At 36.8% G+C, this 19,536-nt stretch overlaps 1 protein-coding gene across 6 annotated transcripts in view; it reads left to right on the top strand.

The window, feature by feature from the left end:
- COL12A1 (collagen type XII alpha 1 chain) overlaps positions 1-19,536 on the top strand; it is a 152,741-nt gene that overhangs the window by 52,979 nt on the left and 80,226 nt on the right. For 4 of the 6 annotated variants that reach the window (XM_055113891.2, XM_057302545.2, XM_063605381.1 and 1 more), the window contains exons 9-14: positions 520-810; positions 1,012-1,614; positions 3,482-3,754; positions 6,766-7,038; positions 9,442-9,714; positions 18,956-19,228. The exons of the other annotated variants lie outside the window; for them this stretch is intronic. In XM_055113891.2, coding sequence (XP_054969866.1) covers positions 520-810; positions 1,012-1,614; positions 3,482-3,754; positions 6,766-7,038; positions 9,442-9,714; positions 18,956-19,228 — 1,986 coding nt within the window. The remainder of the gene's footprint in view (positions 1-519; positions 811-1,011; positions 1,615-3,481; positions 3,755-6,765; positions 7,039-9,441; positions 9,715-18,955; positions 19,229-19,536) is intronic. 6 annotated transcript variants of the gene reach the window in all.

Raw genomic sequence — 19,536 nt, 5'->3', positions numbered from 1 at the left:
AAATAAAATTGTTTAAAATTATAAGAACCTGTCATTTAAGAACTACTAAATGCTTTCTCTTTCTTGGCATATTATAAAGTATCTTTTAAAGATTACACTTTTATGATGTTATTAAGAGAGAAAAATTCCCTAAAGAATTGAATGAAGCATTGATTTAACAAATATTTATCAAGTGCCTACTTTGGTGCTTGAGAATGAAGACAATGAGTGAATACCAAAACCAGAATGGAAATCTTGGTTTCAGAGAAGAATTAGGCATGAAGTGTCCCAACATTAATTTCTTCCAAATACTTTCTTATTCCATTAACTTCTCAGCAATTTGACTAAAAGCCAAGTGTTGAACCACTTTTGGTTTGATAGGGACATGTGAAATTGGGGACTGAGGAGGGTATTGGGCAACTCTTTTCAATGTATTTACGATGAATTTGAATAAGGAGATTTGAAGGTCCAAACCTAAAGACCAAATTAGTAAGGTTACATCTCACTGTTATTAATCACTGTCTGCTTGTAACTTTTTAGTTATTGAGCCTCCTTCAAATTTGATTGCCATGGAAGTCTCTTCAAAATATGTTAAGCTAAATTGGAATCCATCTCCTAGTCCAGTGACTGGCTACAAAGTCATCCTCACACCAATGACTGCAGGAAGCCGACAGCACGCTCTGAGTGTGGGGCCTCAGACAACCACGCTCAGTGTTCGCGACCTCTCAGCAGACACAGAATACCAGATCAGTGTTTCCGCCATGAAGGGAATGACATCCAGTGAACCCATTTCAATAATGGAGAAGACTCAGCCAATGAAAGTTCAAGTGGGTAAGTCAATGTGTGCATCATTGTATTTGGAATATGTGAAGATCTGTTTGACAGAATGCCTTACTTGTTTGGACTTAGTTTTGAATGAAATATTTGCAATAGTTTTTTTTTTTAAGAAGCATGCTTACTAAGAAAGCTAGATATGTATATTTTAATGATTAATATGTATTGAAGTTTAATGTACTTTTTTTCTCTTTACAGAATGCTCACGTGGTGTGGATATAAAAGCCGATATTGTGTTTTTGGTTGATGGCTCCTATAGCATTGGGATTGCAAACTTTGTTAAAGTTAGAGCCTTTTTGGAAGTTCTTGTAAAAAGTTTTGAAATTTCACCAAATAGGGTCCAGATTAGTCTTGTCCAATACAGCCGGGATCCTCATACTGAGTTCACTTTGAAAAAATTCACCAAAGTTGAAGATATAATTGAAGCAATAAACACCTTCCCTTACAGAGGAGGATCTACGAATACTGGCAAAGCAATGACTTATGTCAGAGAGAAAATATTTGTGCCTAGCAAGGGATCAAGAAGCAATGTGCCAAAGGTCATGATTCTTATCACGGATGGGAAATCATCAGATGCTTTCAGAGATCCTGCGATAAAACTAAGGAATTCAGATGTTGAAATCTTTGCAGTTGGTGTGAAGGATGCCGTTCGCTCAGAATTGGAAGCTATTGCCTCTCCTCCTGCAGAGACCCATGTGTTCACAGTGGAAGATTTTGATGCTTTTCAGAGGATATCTTTTGAACTCACACAGTCTATCTGCCTTAGAATTGAGCAAGAATTGGCAGCTATAAAGAAGAAAGGTTAGTAGACTTTGAGAGTAAAAGTTATTTCTTCATGAACAAAGAATTTTTGGTTCTAAAATTGTGGATAATATGCTTGTTCAATTCTTTTTATAGACACGAAAAAGTAACTTTCCTATGTTATTGAAAACTATTGAACTTAGTTTTCTTAGCTCTGAGATATGACTTTCTCCTGGATATGGATCATATTTTAGTTGGTGAAAAAGCTGTTTAGTTACAAGAGTCATGAGATGTTTCTGTTCCTAGATCCTCAAGCAGGTTTAGGAACAAGTTTTATCATATGTATGTGTCATTTACAATCCAAATCCCATGTATAGGGTGTTCACTATGTGCTGGATACTGAGCTGGGTCCTTCAACTCAAAGGTGAAGAGAATATAGTCCTGCACCTTTGCATTCTTTTTATGCATTTCCTTTCCTGAATCATTTTGGACATCATTTGTCACATCTGGAATTTTCCTCATTTGTCACATCTGGAATTTTCCTCATTTGTCTGATCTACTTTTCAATGTTTAGTTAAAAGTCCCATCCCTTGAGTTTGTGTCCTTTTCAGGGACATGGATGAAGCTGGAAACCATCATTCTCAGCAAACTAACACAAGAACAGAAAACCAAACACTGCATGTTCTCACTCATATGTGGGAGATGAATAATGAGAACACATGGACACAGGGGTGGCGGCATCACACACCGGGACCTATAGGAAGGTGGGGGGGCTGGGGGAGGGATGGCATTAGGAAAAATGCCTAATGTAGATGACGAGTTGATGGATGCAGCAAACCACCATGGCACATGTACACCTATGTAACAAACCTGCACGTTCTGCACATGTACCCCAGAACTCAAAGTATTATAATAATAAAAAGTCCCATCCTTTTCATTAAGACTTCCTAAACTGTAACTGTCCTAGCACTATCATGCTATCACTTTCACTCAGTTGGCTTTCCTATGTACTGTTTTCTTTTCTTTTTTTTTTTTTTTTGAGACAGGGTCTCACTCTGTCACCCAGGCTGGAGTGCAGTGGTGCAATCTATGCTCACTGCAATATCTGCCTCCCCAGTTCAAGCAATTCTCACACCCCAGCCTACCCAGTAGCTGGAACTACAGGAGTGTGCCACCATGCCTGGCTAATTTTTCTGTTTTTTTTTTTTTTTGGTAGAGACGGGGTTTCCCCATGTTGGCTAGTCCGGTCTTGAACTCCTGACCTCAGGTGATCCACCCGCCTCAGTCTCCCGAAGTGCTGAGATCATAGGCATTAGCCCCCATACCCTTCCTGCCTTTTTTTTTTGGTTGTTAATAATGTTGCATTCTCTCGTTTCTCTATTTTGACTGTGTGACCCCTAAGGATTTACTGTATGTGTTAAACATTGTCTCTTTCTATGATTTAGTTTAATAACTGCTAAGTTTAATAAATATTTTGTTGTTGGGAAAAATTCCTTAATTTTTACTTTGAAATATTTGTCTGCAAACCACCAAAGGTTAATATCCAAGTACCAGGGATGAATGGGAAAATGTAGATGGTTCATTTTAGGTCTGCTATGGTTTAAATATTCCAATTATGGGCAAGGCCATTCTATTACTACTGCTTTAAGAATCTGAAAATTCACATTCAAATTTAATCAGTCATTTAAATAATAGAAGTTAGTATTATAGATAGTCAAGGTGAATAATCAAGATCTCTTTTTGGGTTGTAAGTTGTGGGGGGCTTTCTCTCAATGGTCAAATGTAGATGAGATACTCAGTACAGTAGTCTCAATGAGCACCATTCTCCCAAATTAATGTAAGCCATTTTATAAACATTGAAATATTGGTTACTGTTTTGTTTTATAGATTCAAGCATTTTTAACTGTCTTTTTTTTTTTTTTAATAGCTTACGTCCCTCCAAAGGATCTTAGTTTTTCAGAAGTGACTTCTTATGGTTTCAAAACCAACTGGTCTCCAGCTGGAGAAAATGTTTTTTCATATCACATCACCTACAAGGAAGCGGCTGGGGATGATGAGGTCACTGTGGTGGAGCCAGCATCGAGCACCAGTGTTGTTCTCAGCAGCCTGAAGCCAGAGACCCTGTATTTGGTCAATGTGACTGCGGAGTATGAGGATGGCTTCAGCATTCCCTTAGCTGGAGAGGAGACCACCGAAGAAGGTGTGATGGGGTTTCTGCCACTGTTATTCAGAAACGAATAATTTATTGCACTACAAAGTTACAGTATGTAATAACCATCTGCTTTATAGTTCAGAATTGCCAATGCCTTTGTAAGATTTGGCATCTTTAAAAGACAGCTTTTCATAAATCTTTTTAAAAAGAGAAAAATAACTTTTAAGTAAAAAACCTTAGACTTCTTTTGATGAATTTGAAGTTAAGAGACCTAGAGAACTGTTGATAATTATGGAATTAACTTTTGAAATACTGTTTATCCATCTTTTTTGGCCCCAAGTTTCAGGAATGTCATGTCTTAAATCTTTCTGAAATTGTTTACTGTACTTACAGAGTTACGGCAAATATATATATGTATATATATTGGTAATAAGTATATTATGAATTATTATTTTTTAAAAAAAGTTGTGGTAAAATATACATAACATATTTACCATTGTAACCATTTTTTGAGTGCACATTTTACTGGCATTAAGTACATTCACCTTGTTGTGCTACTATCACCACCATCCGACTTTAGAACTAGCAAAACTGAAATTCTGTACCCATTAAGAAATAACTCCCCGTTCCCTCCTTCCCTCTACTCCTGGAAACCACCATTCTATTTTCTGTCTCTAGGAATTTGATTACTCTAACTACCTCACTTGAGAGGAATCTTTCAGTACTTGTCTTGTTGTGCCTGGATTATTTCACTTAGTAAATGTCCTCAAGGTTGGTCCATGTCGTAGCGTGTGTCAGAATGCCCTCTCTACTTATGGTTGAATAATATTCCACTGTATGTATACACCACATATCTTTTAAGATGGGGTTCTTATTATGTTACCCAGGTTGGCCTCAAAATCCTAGGCTCAAATGATTCTCTTGCCTCAGCCTCCTGAGTAGCTGGGACTACAGGTGTGTGGCATGGTGCCCTGCTTCACATTTTGTGTATCTCCATTCATCAATGGACATTTGGGCTGCATCCACCTTTTGTGAATATTGCTGCTATGAACATGGTGTGCACATTTTGCCAAATGTTTTAAGCAGTATTTGTTTACATGTGTACTCCTTACTGGATAGAATTGAATATATTTGGACACACTTTGTTATGTTTGACATTTAAGGCACCAATTTAAGTTGGTTAGTGGAAGACTAAGGCAAGGCAATTATTCTTTAACATAAGCATAGCAAAGTATCACAATAGATGTCAATTGTTCTTTCCTCTTTTGACTGGGAATAGGAGGTAAAGACCCTGAAAGAATAGTGTGAGGAACTTAAGATAGTTATAAAGAAGTATTTGCTGACAGGGATGGTGCACATTGGCATACTATACTGATAAAAGCTAGAGAATCTTTTTTCTCTGAAACATTTTTCAGATAAGATTGCTATTTTTCTTTTTTTTTTTTTTTTTGCATGGTTTAGGTATATTTCTTCCTGAAGTCCATCACATAAACTAAATGGCCTAAGAAGTCCTTTCATCTTATGACTTTTGTGGTCATATAAAGGAGAAGTCTGTATTCAGATATTTCTGAGTTTCTGATGCTTTTCCTGTAATGCCCACACTGCTGCTCGATGACCCTGACCCTTTCTTTTCAGCATTTTGGAAGGGGAATGGGAAATCTGTCTCAAGAGAGGACTTGTCTCAGGATTTTTGAGTAGAATTCACTCCATTCATACACACTCTAGTTTTTGGTCATTGGTCTACTACAATGGAGTTTGGTAAAGTCTTTTCAGTTATATTGTCTGTAATGGAATCTGGGATTTAAATTTTCTTTAGTTGATAAGAAAGTTTCCAATGTAATACTTTCATTAAGCTAACAATTATAGAGCTCCTGCTATGTGTCAGGGGCTCTGCTAAATGTTTTCCATAGATTATCTCATTTAACCACTTAAATAATCCTATAAATAGTCATGTTTTGCGGCTAGGGTAATCTGTGGCTCAGAATTATATATCTATTAAGCCTCAGAGCTAGGATTCCAACCCATCAGTCTATCTGCTGATTTGTTCTGACTCGTTTAATCTTTTTCCTTCCAATACAAAATGAATCATGGGTGTAAGTTGGCCAACTACCATTTCTTTCTTTCCTGGAGAGATATACTTCCTTCCTTTCTCTTCTAGAGAGATATACTTCCTTCCTTTCTTTCTCCCTGGAGTGATCTATTGATGTGTTGAATATTTAAATAAACTTCTAAATGTCTGTGTGTTATTTGCCAGGCATGTTGTGCTAGGCTTTCACCCCAGTGGACTGAGAAGACAAAGACCTTTAGTTCATCTTTCCTGAATATGTTGTCTGTATAGGCAGTTGGCCCCATTGAGCAAGAAGGTCATTTAAACATGTTTACTAAACACAAAACCAAATGATGTTCTCATTTGGGCATAATGAAAAATGCATTTAAAATTATGAGTCTGTGGGTGTTACCCATAGTGCATCTTAGCTTCAAGATGTAGATCTAATGAGCATTCATTAAGTACCTATTCTGTGCTTGTTCCATCCTGTGTATGGTCGAATTATTCTCCAAGTCAAATGACTATACAGATAAAAAGTTAGTGTGGGACTGACTGGATAAGACGGTTTGGTTGGGTGGGTTGATATGGTAGAGCTGGGTGTTAGGTGTTATTTTCCTAGTTTTGTGAGAAAATGTAGTAAGAGTGAAAGTCTTGGCTGCTTATATTCAAAGAAATGAATTGTTTTTATTCTTGAAGTTTATAGCAGTATAAATTTAGCATTTGATAGAATATTTATTATTTTAAAAGTTTACTATTATATACATCTTTATGTAATTAAAAAATTAACAGTACTTAGTTTCTTTCTGGATATTATAGAATTCATATTTGCTGTTTCAGAATTTAGTTAATCTCTGGCTAAATGAGTACAGAAACCAGGATGTTTGCAAATAAATTGCTCATGGATTTCTTTAGAGAAATGGTATAATTTAGTAATAAAAAGGTAATTTTTGTATTTTTCATATAAAGTCAGTCAATTTATGTTTTAAAATCTATTTTTCCTTTTTTATTTCAGTAAAAGGAGCACCTCGAAACCTAAAGGTGACAGATGAGACTACAGATAGTTTCAAAATTACTTGGACTCAAGCTCCAGGGAGAGTTTTAAGATATCGCATTATATATAGACCAGTTGCTGGTGGAGAGAGCAGAGAAGTTACCACCCCACCCAATCAGAGGAGGAGAACACTGGAGAACTTGATTCCAGACACGAAATATGAAGTATCTGTAATTCCTGAATATTTCTCAGGACCTGGTACTCCATTAACTGGAAATGCAGCCACTGAAGAAGGTAGAGGAAATATGCTTATCATATGGTGACAACCAAACTCTTAGACTAGAGGGGAAAATTGGGACAACTATCCAGATAAAAAACTAATGAGACACTTTGTTTCAATTATTTGAGTATGTTAGACCATAGTCCTTTTAGATTTAAGTTTAAATTTTTTTTTTTACTTAATCATGACATTATTTACTTGTGTCAATAGATTTATTTGTTTAATTAATTATTTAATTAATTTTTTTCAGACAGAGTCTTTCTCTGTTGCCCAAGCTGGAGTGCAGTGGCTCGGCTCACTGCACCCTCTGCCTCCTGGGTTCAAGTGATTCTCCTGATTCAGCCTCCCAAATAGCTGGGATTACAGGCGCGTGCAACTACACCCAGCTAATTTTTGTATTTTTAGTAGAAAGAGGGTTTCACCATGTTGGCCAGGCTGGTCTGAGACTCCTGACCTCAGGTGATCTGGCCGACATGGCCTCCCAAAGTGCTGGGATTATAGACGTGAGCCACCACGCCCGGCCTTGTGTCAATAGAATTTAAATGCTAGGATATAGTCTCAATATTCTTTTAAAAATAATATTATTAAATGTTTTAGTGTGAATTGAAGGATGACTAAGAATTAAAAATCAAACTGCTATGCACCATTGAAATAAATTGTATTTTACTTCTTAAGAAAGATTTTTAAACATTAACTTGTTTTTCTTTAAATGGGATGATTAGGATCCCAGTATACATTCTGATGTTTGTTGAAATTATTAATGTTTAATACGTGATTTCATTGGGGGAAAAGTGAGGCATTCATAATTTTTCATTTTATTTCCTAGCTGTAATGTTTTTAAAATAGCAGTAATAATGCCAAGAACACATTAGCAATAATGAAAAGTTACTGAGTACCTGTCTGGTGTCAGGTTCTGTACAAAGAGCTTTTCATATATTTTGTTTAATCTCTGCATAGACTTTATGTTATTATTATCATCATCTCAGCTTGATAAGAGAATTGAGGCTGAGGAAATTAAATAATAAATCAAGACCACACAGCTAATAAATGGTGAATCTGAGTTTGTGGATTTTACTGTCCTATTGCAGACATTTACAAGGAGTATCCATTATCTCTTGGTCTGCATCACCCTTCTCTGTCCCACTGCCCTCCCTCCCTCTACATCACTCTCCCCACTCCTACTGCATTCCTCTCCCTCCTCCCCCACTGCATCATGCTCCCACCGCCCACTGCCCTCCCTCCCACTGCATCACTTTCCCTCCTCCCACTGCATCACTCTCCCACCTCCCACTGCATCACTCTCCCACCTCCCACAGCATCCCTCTCCCTCCTCCCACTGCATCACTCTCCCTCCTCCCACTGCATCACTCTCCCTCCTCCCACTGCATCACTCTCCCTCCTCCCACTGTGTCACTCTCCCTCCTCACACTGTATCACTCTCCTTCCTCCCCCACTGCATCGCGCTCCCACTGCCCATTGCCCTCCCTCCCACTGCATCTCTCTTCCTCCTTTCACTGCTTCACTCTCCTCTCTTCCCCCTGCAACCTAGCTCATTAGCCTGTTCTGCTATAGAGGCTTTCTCTTTTTATCTGCTTTCTTCCTCCTCTCTTCCATTGGTGAAGTGTGACTACTTCATTGGTTTTCTCTCTTGCTGAGGGTCTAGGGCTCTTTGTGCTGGGTACCGTAATGTGACCCAATACCTCTTTATCTTTCTATTTTCTGGAGTAAAACTAGCTGGCTTTTATATGCTCAGTGGAGAGTGATATAGGGCTGGATTCCTTAGGAACCTTCAAAGAGGACATGACCAATCTACAAAGAAAGTCATGAAATAGCAGACATCACAGCTACAAAAGGATGGGTAGTCCCTCAGGATTTGTACCCAAGGCTCGGTCTCACTTAGCTGTTTTATCTCTTACTTTTTTTCCCCCTAGGGAAAGCAATATGTTTATAATTTATCATTTTTATTATATCAGAATTCGCTCCTGAGTGTTACCTTTAGATGTTCATAGCATTACACTGATTAACTGTTTTTACTGAAGATTTCTTAAAGGAATTAAAATCTGCATTGTAATACTAATCAATGTGTATATATTTTATAGTGCTTTGTTCCACTTTTAAGGAAATACAGGGAAACTATTTTATAGGAAATATTCTAACATGAAAGATTTTACATGGAAGATTTTAACCTTTGTAAACACAGAAAAGGGACTGAATATCTTTCCCCTTGTTTCTACTAACATATAGGGTCTGATTTAGAGATGCTTAAGCTTTGTTGGCTGGTCAACAGTTAAAATTGTCATAGTCTCACCCAGGATATAACTTTGATGTAGTGCACATGCATAAGTAAAGTAACAAAGTGTTTTTCAAGTCTTTTTTTAAATAATGGGTTTTGATGATGTTGTCATTTTTTAATGAAGTTAGAGGGAATCCAAGAGACTTAAGAGTTTCTGACCCTACGACGTCTACTATGAAATTATCTTGGAGTGGGGCACCAGGAAAAGTGAAACAGTATCTCGTCACATATACCCCAGTGGCAGGGGGTGAAACTCAAGAGGTCACTGTGAGGGGAGATACAACCAATACGGTGCTGCAGGGATTGAAGGAAGGGACACAATACGCCTTATCTGTGACAGCCTTGTATGCGTCTGGGGCTGGAGACGCCCTCTTTGGTGAAGGAACAACACTTGAAGGTAATTACCATCATATTTTCTGAAAATTCAGGAACTTGTTTGTGGTGCTGCCTCTAGGAAGCTTAAAATGTTTTCAGACAATGAATCTAGAAGTGTGCAATCCTTTCTCTTAAAAAGAATGCATATTGAAAAACAAATAACCATAAAGCTCTCTGTTATTCAGAGATGTAGAATGTAAGCAACTGAAAAAATTAAACTTGATTCAGAAGTGCCTTGGGGAGCTGGATGCATAATAAGACCAAAGAGATGTGTTTATAGTTCCATGGGTTGGTTGAAAGGAGAATAAGTGTATGACATTCAGAGCGGGAAGGGACCTTGGGAAACATCTATGAAAAAAGGTTTGGATTGCCCAAGTTTATGCAGCTAGTTCTATCTTTCAGATCCAGATAAGAGCCATTTTCTGACTTCCATTCAAGTGCTCTTTTCATTTACCATGCATAAAAGCTCAAGAAATATAAGAATCCAAGTTTCTTTTTTTTTTTGAGACAGAGTCTCGCTCTTTCGCCCAGGCCGGACTGCAGTGGCGCTATCTCGGCTCACTGCAAGCTCTGCCTCTGTGGTTCACGCCAGTCTCCTGCCTCAGCATCCCGAGTAGCTGGGACTACAGGCGCCCGCCACCACGCCTGGCTAATTTTTTTGTATTTTTAGTAGAGACGGGGTTTCACCATGTTAGCCAGGATGATCTCGATCTCCTGACCTCGTGATCCGCCCGCCTCGGCCACCAAAATGCTCGGATTACAGGCCTGAGCCACCGCGCCTGGCCAAGAATCCAAGTTTCTATTTGTTTTCTAAGTGATTTCTGAAATTCCGTTCTGTATTAAATTTTCAAAGTGATTGCGATAAAGTACTTAGTAAGAAACATCAGCAAGACTGGAGCGGTTTCCTTGGTTCTTTAGAGTTAATTGTCAGAGGCCTTTTTTTTTTAGGATTTTTGAGATATAATCACAGCTTAGGTTTAACTCACCACAGCTACTAAGTGAATAATGTAAGGGAGAGAAAATACAAATTTAACTGAACCGCAATGAGAATGGATTGCAATGCTAAAAATCCCATGATGTTGACTCAGTCCTATAACTGGGGGCCTACGTGGACTATCAGCAATAGCTTTCCTTCTCTTATCATTATATTTTATATGACTTATTTTAAATGATTATAGGGAGAAAATGAATCTGAAGTATCTTCTAATATGAAATCACAGCGACTAAGCAAAATATCCATCAAAGTTGATGGCTCCAGGAGTTTGGAAGGTTGTAGATATTGTAATTAATGAGACAGGACATACAATAGGCAGTTCTTAGAAACTTCAAGACTTAATGAAAAACAAATAAATAAAGAATACTAATCTAAATAGTAGTGATCGGCCAGGCGCAGTGGCTCACGCCTGTAATCCCAGCACTTTGGGAGACCAAGGCAGGTGGAACACCTGAGGTCAGGAATTCGAGATCAGCCTGGCCAACATGGTAAAACCCTGTCTCTACTAAATACAAAAATTAGCTGTGCATGGTGGTGCATGCCTGTAATCCCAGCTACTTGGGAAGCTGAGGCAGGAGAATCACTTGAACTCAAGAGGCGGAGGTTGCAGTGAGCCGAGATTGCACCATTGCACTCCAGGCTGGGCAAGAAGAATGAAACTCCATCTCAAAAATAATAATAATAATAATAGTGATCAAGAGTTAAATTTCCATAGTCCATGAAATCTGTTTCTAGAAAAAGATTTAAATGAAAGATTAAATACCAGTGTTTAAAGTACTTACAACTAGAAGAGTCCTAGTTGTACTGCTTAGCTGTGTGACCTGGAGTAAATCTTTAACCCCTCTGGGCCTTAGTTTATTCATCTATAAAGAAGGGATGATTATCCTCCCTCTTTCTTCCCAGAGTTATTGTTGAGATCAAATGGGAGAATGTAAGTGAAATTCATTGGAAACTGTAAAATACTCTATGTCTACAAAATTCATCAAGAGGACATAGCTTATTAACTTTAGATCTGATATCTAAAAGCCTCTTGGTATACTCAGGGTTGGGGGCTGCAGATTGGTTCCAAGACCCCTGCATATACCAAAATCCCCTGCATATACCAAAGTCCTCTTATACTCAAGTCCGGCAGTCGGCCCTAGGGAACCTGTATATGTGAAAAGTTGGCCCCCGGATATAGGTGGCTTTCGCATCCTGTGAATACTGTATTTTTCATCTGCGTTTTGTTGAAATAAATCTGCATATAAGTGGACCTTCACAGTGCAAACCCATGCTATCAACTGTATAGCTTTAGTATTTCAAATATAATTGGTAACACAAAATGTTTTGAAAAAAATAGTAGCAACAGAAATTGCCTTAAATACACAGACATAATCCAAACAAAAAAAGCTTGTGATCTTTACAATCTGGGGCAACATCCAGAATTTTGGAGAAATTTGTCCTTTTCTTTGGACCTTTTGAAGTTCTGTTTCTCCATATGCTTTCCACAATCTTTTAGTATAGGTTGTTCATAAGATTTTTTTAGAGGACAAACTTTCACTCTTTATTTTTTACAGCATAGATGTAGATTGTATTTGTGAACATTTCTTCTTTATACGGAGTATCTTGGAAATAATTTAATAGTTTTTCTTCTGGTTGTGCCTTTTAACCTTCTGGTATTCATTTGTGCTTTCTTGCTTTTAAAAATATATTTATGCTCAGTAAAAATCTTCTCGATTCTAAAAATTAAGACATTTTTGCCAAGAATAATATATTACAAATTGTATTTAACAAAATGTACTTTTTAATTTTACAGGAAGCACATTCTACTAGGCTGTGATTTTTGTAAGCCAGATGTATTGCTCAATTGTTTATAATATTATAGCTCTTCACAAGTGGTATCAAAAACCTATCAACTTGTACGCATGTGTGAGTATACACACACGCACGTGTCTTTGATAAGAAACAATCTCTAAGGGAAACACATAGATAGTAAAATAAATTTTAAAAGCTATTGTTTTCTATTTCCTGAGAAGAAGGAAAGCTAGATAATTTGCAAGTTTGCTTAAAAAAATACAGTTAATTCCTAACTAAATTGTAGTAATTTACAATGGACATTTTGTTCATTTATGCTAAAGTGCTTTACTGCAGTGAAGGATTACCGAAGGGCCTCCAGCCTGATTTTGTTAACATATTTATCCCATTGCATTATGTGTGGTAAACTTGACAAATATGTGAAAACATAGTTGTGACTAAATGAAAATAATAGAAGATTTTTGCCCCTGGTTATTCCATTTCATTTTATTGTATTAGCCAAATCCACATACCATATACAGGAATAGGATATGATGGTAAATGCAGGGAGTGGAAAGCCCAGAAACAGAGCCAGGCAACTGCTTTTGAGGGCTGCTGTTTTTCTAATTTGTTTTTCTCTTGGGAGAGGAGGTGGTAAGAGCAGAACTTGAAGGAATGTTTCCTTTATCCAGAGGCATGGTGTCAGCCGGCAGGAACATTCTGTAGGTTGGACATCTTATAGATTACCTCAAATGCATTATGGCTTTCAATTCAAAAGGAAATAAAGTTGTTGTTGTTTTGTATTTTGAAAAAATGTGTAGTGTGGTCTACAACCATCCCTAACTTGAATCTATTTCCTAGTACTTTTTTTGAAATGCAGCCAATGATCAGAAAATTCCCTTGTTGCTGGAAGAGAGATTTATTAGCACTGGCATTGGGGAAGTTCATGGTTGGCTGTAGTACTGTATGCAATAGAATCACAAAGGCAGAGTTTATTACTATTTCAGATCCAAACTTCAGAGGAATGTGAGCATACATCATTAGGTTTGATTTACATTGTTTTTCCCCCGTTGTTGTTAGAGCAGTTAGACAATGTAATTACAAAAACCCTACTGTATATGTAATTGAACTTCAAGTCTTGAAAGAACCTTTAATTGCTGCTGTTAGTGCTTGGAGGAAAATCTGTTTTTATAAACCTCTCAATAAATACTGCCCATTTTAATTCAGAGATTTACCACAAATGAAGGAGAATTTCAATTTGAAGAATAATATGTTTTCTTGTTAAATTTTTGAGTGTTGTTTTTTGGCTATGGAAAATATGACTTTTTAGAATTTCCTTTGTTTCAGTTGCTGTAGCAACCTGCTAATGTCCTAGATATGAATGGCTTCCTACAGATCAAACCAAGTGTATTCAGTTGACATTTTGTTACAATGAGGTTTTTAGCACATCTCAGGAATTCTGCATGATGTTGAGTAACATGGGCCCCTTAAAGATGGACTAAACAAGGCCTCTGTGTTTTCCCTGATTTACTGCTGTCTCATAATTTGAAAAATCATACATTCTGGGTATAATAACTCTGACGTTGCCAGGGAACTTTAGCACAGTCACCAAACAGTAATTTCTATTTCCTTTTTCTGTGAATTAATTGCTTGTCAGATAAAAATTGAAGTCAATGTGGAGAGGTAATAATTATGGAAGAAACACTTTTTTGCTCAAGCCAACTTTGAAGTTGAATGGTAATTTAATTGTTAAGTTGTTTTTAAGAACTGTGTATAGCTTAAAGTAACTGAGTTAACTTATCAATAGTGAACTTTGTCCTTTGGAATGGTGGCTCTAATTCATTGGTTGTAAATCAAATGTATTTCCACATGAATGTTATCCACAAGCAGATCTTCTGTATTGCTGTGGAAAGTTGGATGACTTTTGAGCTGAGCTCTAATGGAAAAGACAAATTGATTTAGAAGAGAGTTTACGTTACATTTTCAATTTAACTTCTATTTTTGAAAGTGGTATATGAAACTCAATGAAAGCTGGCTGGAACAATCTATAAGATGAAATGCAGTTTTATTTCATGATGATTAATTTTTCATTTATCATTGGCTAATTTGTGTTATAATTATATTTGAATTGGATGATAATTTGCTTTTCAGAAAGAAAATGGAAAAGGGGTAAGGAAACATAGGAAAGTTACTTAAATGAGGCATTAGTTCTTTGGCTTGGTATGTGGAAAAAAGCAGTGTAGGAATCAACCCCTTCAGGATGTTCAGATCATGAGAAGTAGACCTGTCTGAATTACTTCCCACAGCAGCAGCACAGAGACACATGCAAGCACACACTAGAAAAATGGCTTTTGAATAGATGTAACTATGTTTTATAATAAGGACAGAAATGCTGAGTAGCCAAATTTCAAAACCTGATAGAGTTTTATACCTTTAAACTTATGACATTTATACCTATACTGGTACTATACTAGGAAGAATAAAGTGTAAGGGAAAATTGTCAAGATAGAATCAAAGGAATGGTAATAAAGGAATATCATCATTATAGATGATGACTTGTTTGAAATGATTGCCAGAATTTCTATTACCAGAGATAAAATTAATAGAGAGAACACAGGCATATATCCAGAACAGAAGAGAGCAAGTACTATGAGACTAAACATTATTCAAAAAAAACCCTAAACAAACCCCAGCACCATAAGACACATATTTGTAAATCTTGGGGAACAGAAGAAAGAGGAGGACCTCAGAAGGCAGGGAGCCTCTGCTAGAGCAAAAGTAGATCTAAGTTCAGGGAAAGGCAGTGACTACATGGCAAAAAGTCTACTAGGGTTGCTTTCTGTTCACTGCCACTGTTTCTACGCCTTCCCCTTTTGAGGAGCAGTAACCTCTCCTAGAGATAGCCTACAGACTGGTCTTCTGATATCTTTACGTTCTTCTCCCTCTCTCTTTCCTAGTCCCCCTTAGGTACTCTAAAAAGGGACTCTTGCATAAACCCAATATAATGAAACTAAACCAAAACAAGTCAGATAATTTCTTCCTGTAGTTACTGATGTCTGGAGCTCCTCAGATTCAGGACAAAAACGACAATGTATTGAACCAAGTAAATGCCTTGCTGGGTGACACTTAGAACGTCATTCATGTGAAAATGTGCTCAGCTCTTCAATAAGAGGCATGCGTGTGTTCAGAGCCATTTCCTGTTGAGACAAGATGGAGGGGAGAAGAGAGCAGTGAACATCCCACATGTGTCCATGGAGATGTGATGAAAAGCTTAAGTCATCTCCTCTGTTCTCTGAGGGTCAGCCTTGAGATTATTTTGCCACCTAAAGCAGTGATTTTCTGTACATGGCAATATAACCACACAAAATACAAGCCACCCAGCAGTCCTACAGAGCATCATGTGTGTAATGATTTTGACCAGTTTGCTTTCACCATACCTGTCTTTCTTTTGAAGGAGCACCATTTCTATGTGAAAGCAGATTTGAGGTTCCTTCCCACACTGACCCAGCACACCTCCCGAATAAATGCTTCTCTAGACCTCAGAGAGGAGAAGTAGAAAGAAGAGGAAAAAGGGGAAAGAATAAAGAATTGTAGAGGTTTTGGAATCACAGGGCAGATTTAAAAGATATTTAGAAGGCACCAGTACTTAGGTGCATCCCCAAATATTCCAATTTAATTGATTTGGGTAGGGTCCAGCCTTTGTTTTGTCAGGCAATTCTGTTTATCGGTTCAAGTCCAGTCCAGTTATTTTGCTGCTGAGGGCCCTAAGGCCCCAGGAGGTGACATAGCCTGTTGGTGACCTGCTCAGATGGTTGCACACCTGGCCCCAAGACCAGTTTGGCCACTTGCCAGCTTCCGTCCTGCCAACTGTACCACAGGGCGCAATCCACTTGCTTCATTTTTTGGTAATCTAATGTTTGGCCAAACCAAGATCTCATTTTTTAAAAATTCAAAGGTATAAATTTACTTGTCGTGAGTACAACTTATTCTCAAAATTCCTGGTTGTAATGTAACAGAATATTCAGCCCTCCTCCCTAAAAAAAATTATCAATGTGTTTGGGGAGCAGTATGGATTTAATATTTAGGAATATTCTTATCAAACTGACTGATTGACATGTAAGAAACCCACATGAAGCAGTTTATCTTCTCAATTGTGGTGTCTCGATTGAACTATCTTTCTCCTTTCTTTGGAGTCTATGTTGCTATGTCACTAACATGGAATGTTGTAGTGACAGTGCCTGCCTTTACATACCACAGGCAGAAACTACAATTTTTAGTGAGTTTTTTCTGAGATTGAGAACTTAGTGTTCACTCAAAATAGTGTTGTCATGCCATTAATTAGAGCTTAAAAATATTTTTTAGTTGATTTTTAATTTGCATCTTAAAAAGTGCTGTTGTAGATTATTTTCAGGATATCGATAAACCTTGGGAAAGGTCTTCATTGCATTTTACTAGTATTTTGTTCTAGCTTTACAAGTCTTGAGAGTGTTAAAATAGTTGATTAAAATCCATAGGAAGACATGTCTTGTGATCTTAGATCCTTTTGTTTTAAGCCCAGAAATATCTTTGTGAATGTATTTTTGCTTCAACCACAATTCTCTTCCTATTATTTTTCTCACAGTGAAATCATTAGCCTGTGTTTATGAGATTGATGTCTGTTGTCATGGAAATAAACAATGTCACAAATTTAGTGCTGTAGAAAGAAAAATAGGTTGAGAAGCAAAACCTTTGGGAAAAATAAAAGCTGAAATTGTTTTAAAATTACCCCGGTGTTAATTTGAAAGATAATTCCCACATTCTAGTTAACCTTATTTATCTGATACTTTTTTGAAACGTTGTTAATGCAGCTCATTTAAATTCAAAATTGCTTTCAAGCAAGGTCATTTCACAACAGCTGTTCCTGACTGCAATCTAGGAAATTTAGAGGAAAAGGCACATATTGAAAATGGTATATATCAAGCAAAAGAAAAACATGCTGTACATTTAAAACTTAGAGACTAGTTGTTGGGATATTGATTATCAAAACAAATAAAAAACAAAACAAAGAAACCCACAGCCAAACCAAATAAAACAAACAGTTTTAAATTGTACTTTTATATTCCAAGTAGAGAAAATATAAAGGTGTATGACCATTTACATAGTAAAGACAGCTAAAGAAGACTTTCAAATGGGAATTAACCTCAAGAGCTGAGGGTAAAAATTCAATGTGCTCTTAAAAATAAGTATTCTTTGTTCCAGTGAAATATGTAACTAATTTCCTTCCAGGGATGAGATGTGCTGTCAGCAGTTAAAGTTATTTATAATGGAGTTAGAATTTTCCATTTGGGCTTGGGGTCTGGTAGGCTGCCCAGCTTCTGTTTCATTTATTTTTTCCCTCTAAATCGACCATATATGATAGGTTTTTGTCCACCTAGATTTCTTTTTCATTCATTGTTACCTTTACTTTTTGTATTGAAATATAATTGTTAAATTATGACTGCGTTTAAGATATTCATTTTAACTCTTCGAGTTAAGTAAAATAATAGTTTTTAAAATTCTTGTAAGAGCATTATATATCATTTGCATGAATATACAACAATTACTGGTAAAATGTATGCTGGGAAGCAGATAGATTTGTATTTATGTCATGCTGTGGCATAAACCCTAGTAAAGGTAGACAATATAAAGTGACCTGTATATTTATCTTACATTTAAAATATGGAGAGTGAGGGTTTTATTGAAAGACATCTGTGCCTCCTGTTAAGTTGAGGTTTCCATATTTTTCCACTTGGGTTGTATGTTTTTTGAATGAAAGAGCCAAAATTTAGTAGCAGACGTTTTTGATCAGCTAGAACAAGTGGTATGTTTTATTTTGGTGACTAATCACTTTTAAGTTTTCCAGAAGAATTGGTTGTTTTCAGTTTTGTTAGGGTTAAGCTATATTGAAAGTTTGCACTGCTACGTTTTAAACTGCATGAGCAAATAAAAGTTTCACCAATAAACTGTTGTTGGCATTAAGTTTTGTAAGTGATATGAGATTGTTGCAGTTGTTGTAAATCATGCATTGAAACTGAGTTTATTTAAATTAGATCAGAGAGGAAAAGATCATGGTAAGGAAATAAAGATCTTCGTGAACAATGGGCCATGTCACAAAGCAGACAAAAATGTGATAAAATTCTGGGACTTAGATACATTTTTTTTCCTTTGGAATTTTTTTTTAAAGACAAATACTCCTTCAAATTTGGATGTCAATCTTGTCCTGAAGGACAAGATTATCTGACTAGGCATATGAGGGCAAAGTTAAGAGGTAGGAATCAAATAGAATTCTAAAGTTTTATTGCATCAATCTATTCCACAGACAGAATAGGATGGACAACTCAGAAAGAAGAAATGGGCAATTTTAGACAAATTGAGTGTGAGTCCAGCAAGTCAGAATCTCTACCAGGATCAATGAATATAATACTTAAATACCTACTAGACATTTTTAAAAAAGATTCCCTTTTAATTTCTGTTCTAGAACGTGGTTCTCCTCAAGATTTAGTTACTAAAGACATCACTGACACATCAATTGGGGCTTATTGGACATCTGCTCCAGGAATGGTTCGCGGTTACAGGGTCTCATGGAAATCACTTTATGATGATGTTGACACTGGAGAGAAAAATCTGCCTGAAGATGCAATTCATACGATGATAGAAAATCTGCAGCCAGAGACCAAATACAGAATTTCAGTATTTGCCACTTACAGCAGTGGAGAAGGAGAACCTTTGACTGGAGATGCCACAACTGAATGTAGGTAACATTATGGGTGTGTTTGGGTGTGTGCTGGTGCTACCCAATAGTTATCAGCTCAAGTGACATGCAGTTTAATCACTTGAATGTTTTTTCTTTACATGATAAATGAAGACTGAGGAATTAGGATCTTTAAAGAATTTGGCTTAAATTCAGAGTAGGTTAGTGTCTAAAAGTATATCAAATTTTGAAATATCGAATCTCTTTCAACTACCTATATTTGTCTTTTTTTTTTTTTCTGGTGCAATGATTGACTAGATAGAATACTCAACTAGTAAAAACACCAGAAGCTATGAAGCGAAGAGAAT

The sequence above is a fragment of the Pan paniscus genome, chromosome 5 (assembly GCF_029289425.2).
Source record: "Pan paniscus chromosome 5, NHGRI_mPanPan1-v2.0_pri, whole genome shotgun sequence".
NCBI classification, from domain to species: domain Eukaryota; kingdom Metazoa; phylum Chordata; class Mammalia; order Primates; family Hominidae; genus Pan; species Pan paniscus.
The sequence above is the reverse complement of the archived record's forward strand: the minus strand, read 5'-3'. Positions and strand labels throughout refer to the sequence as shown.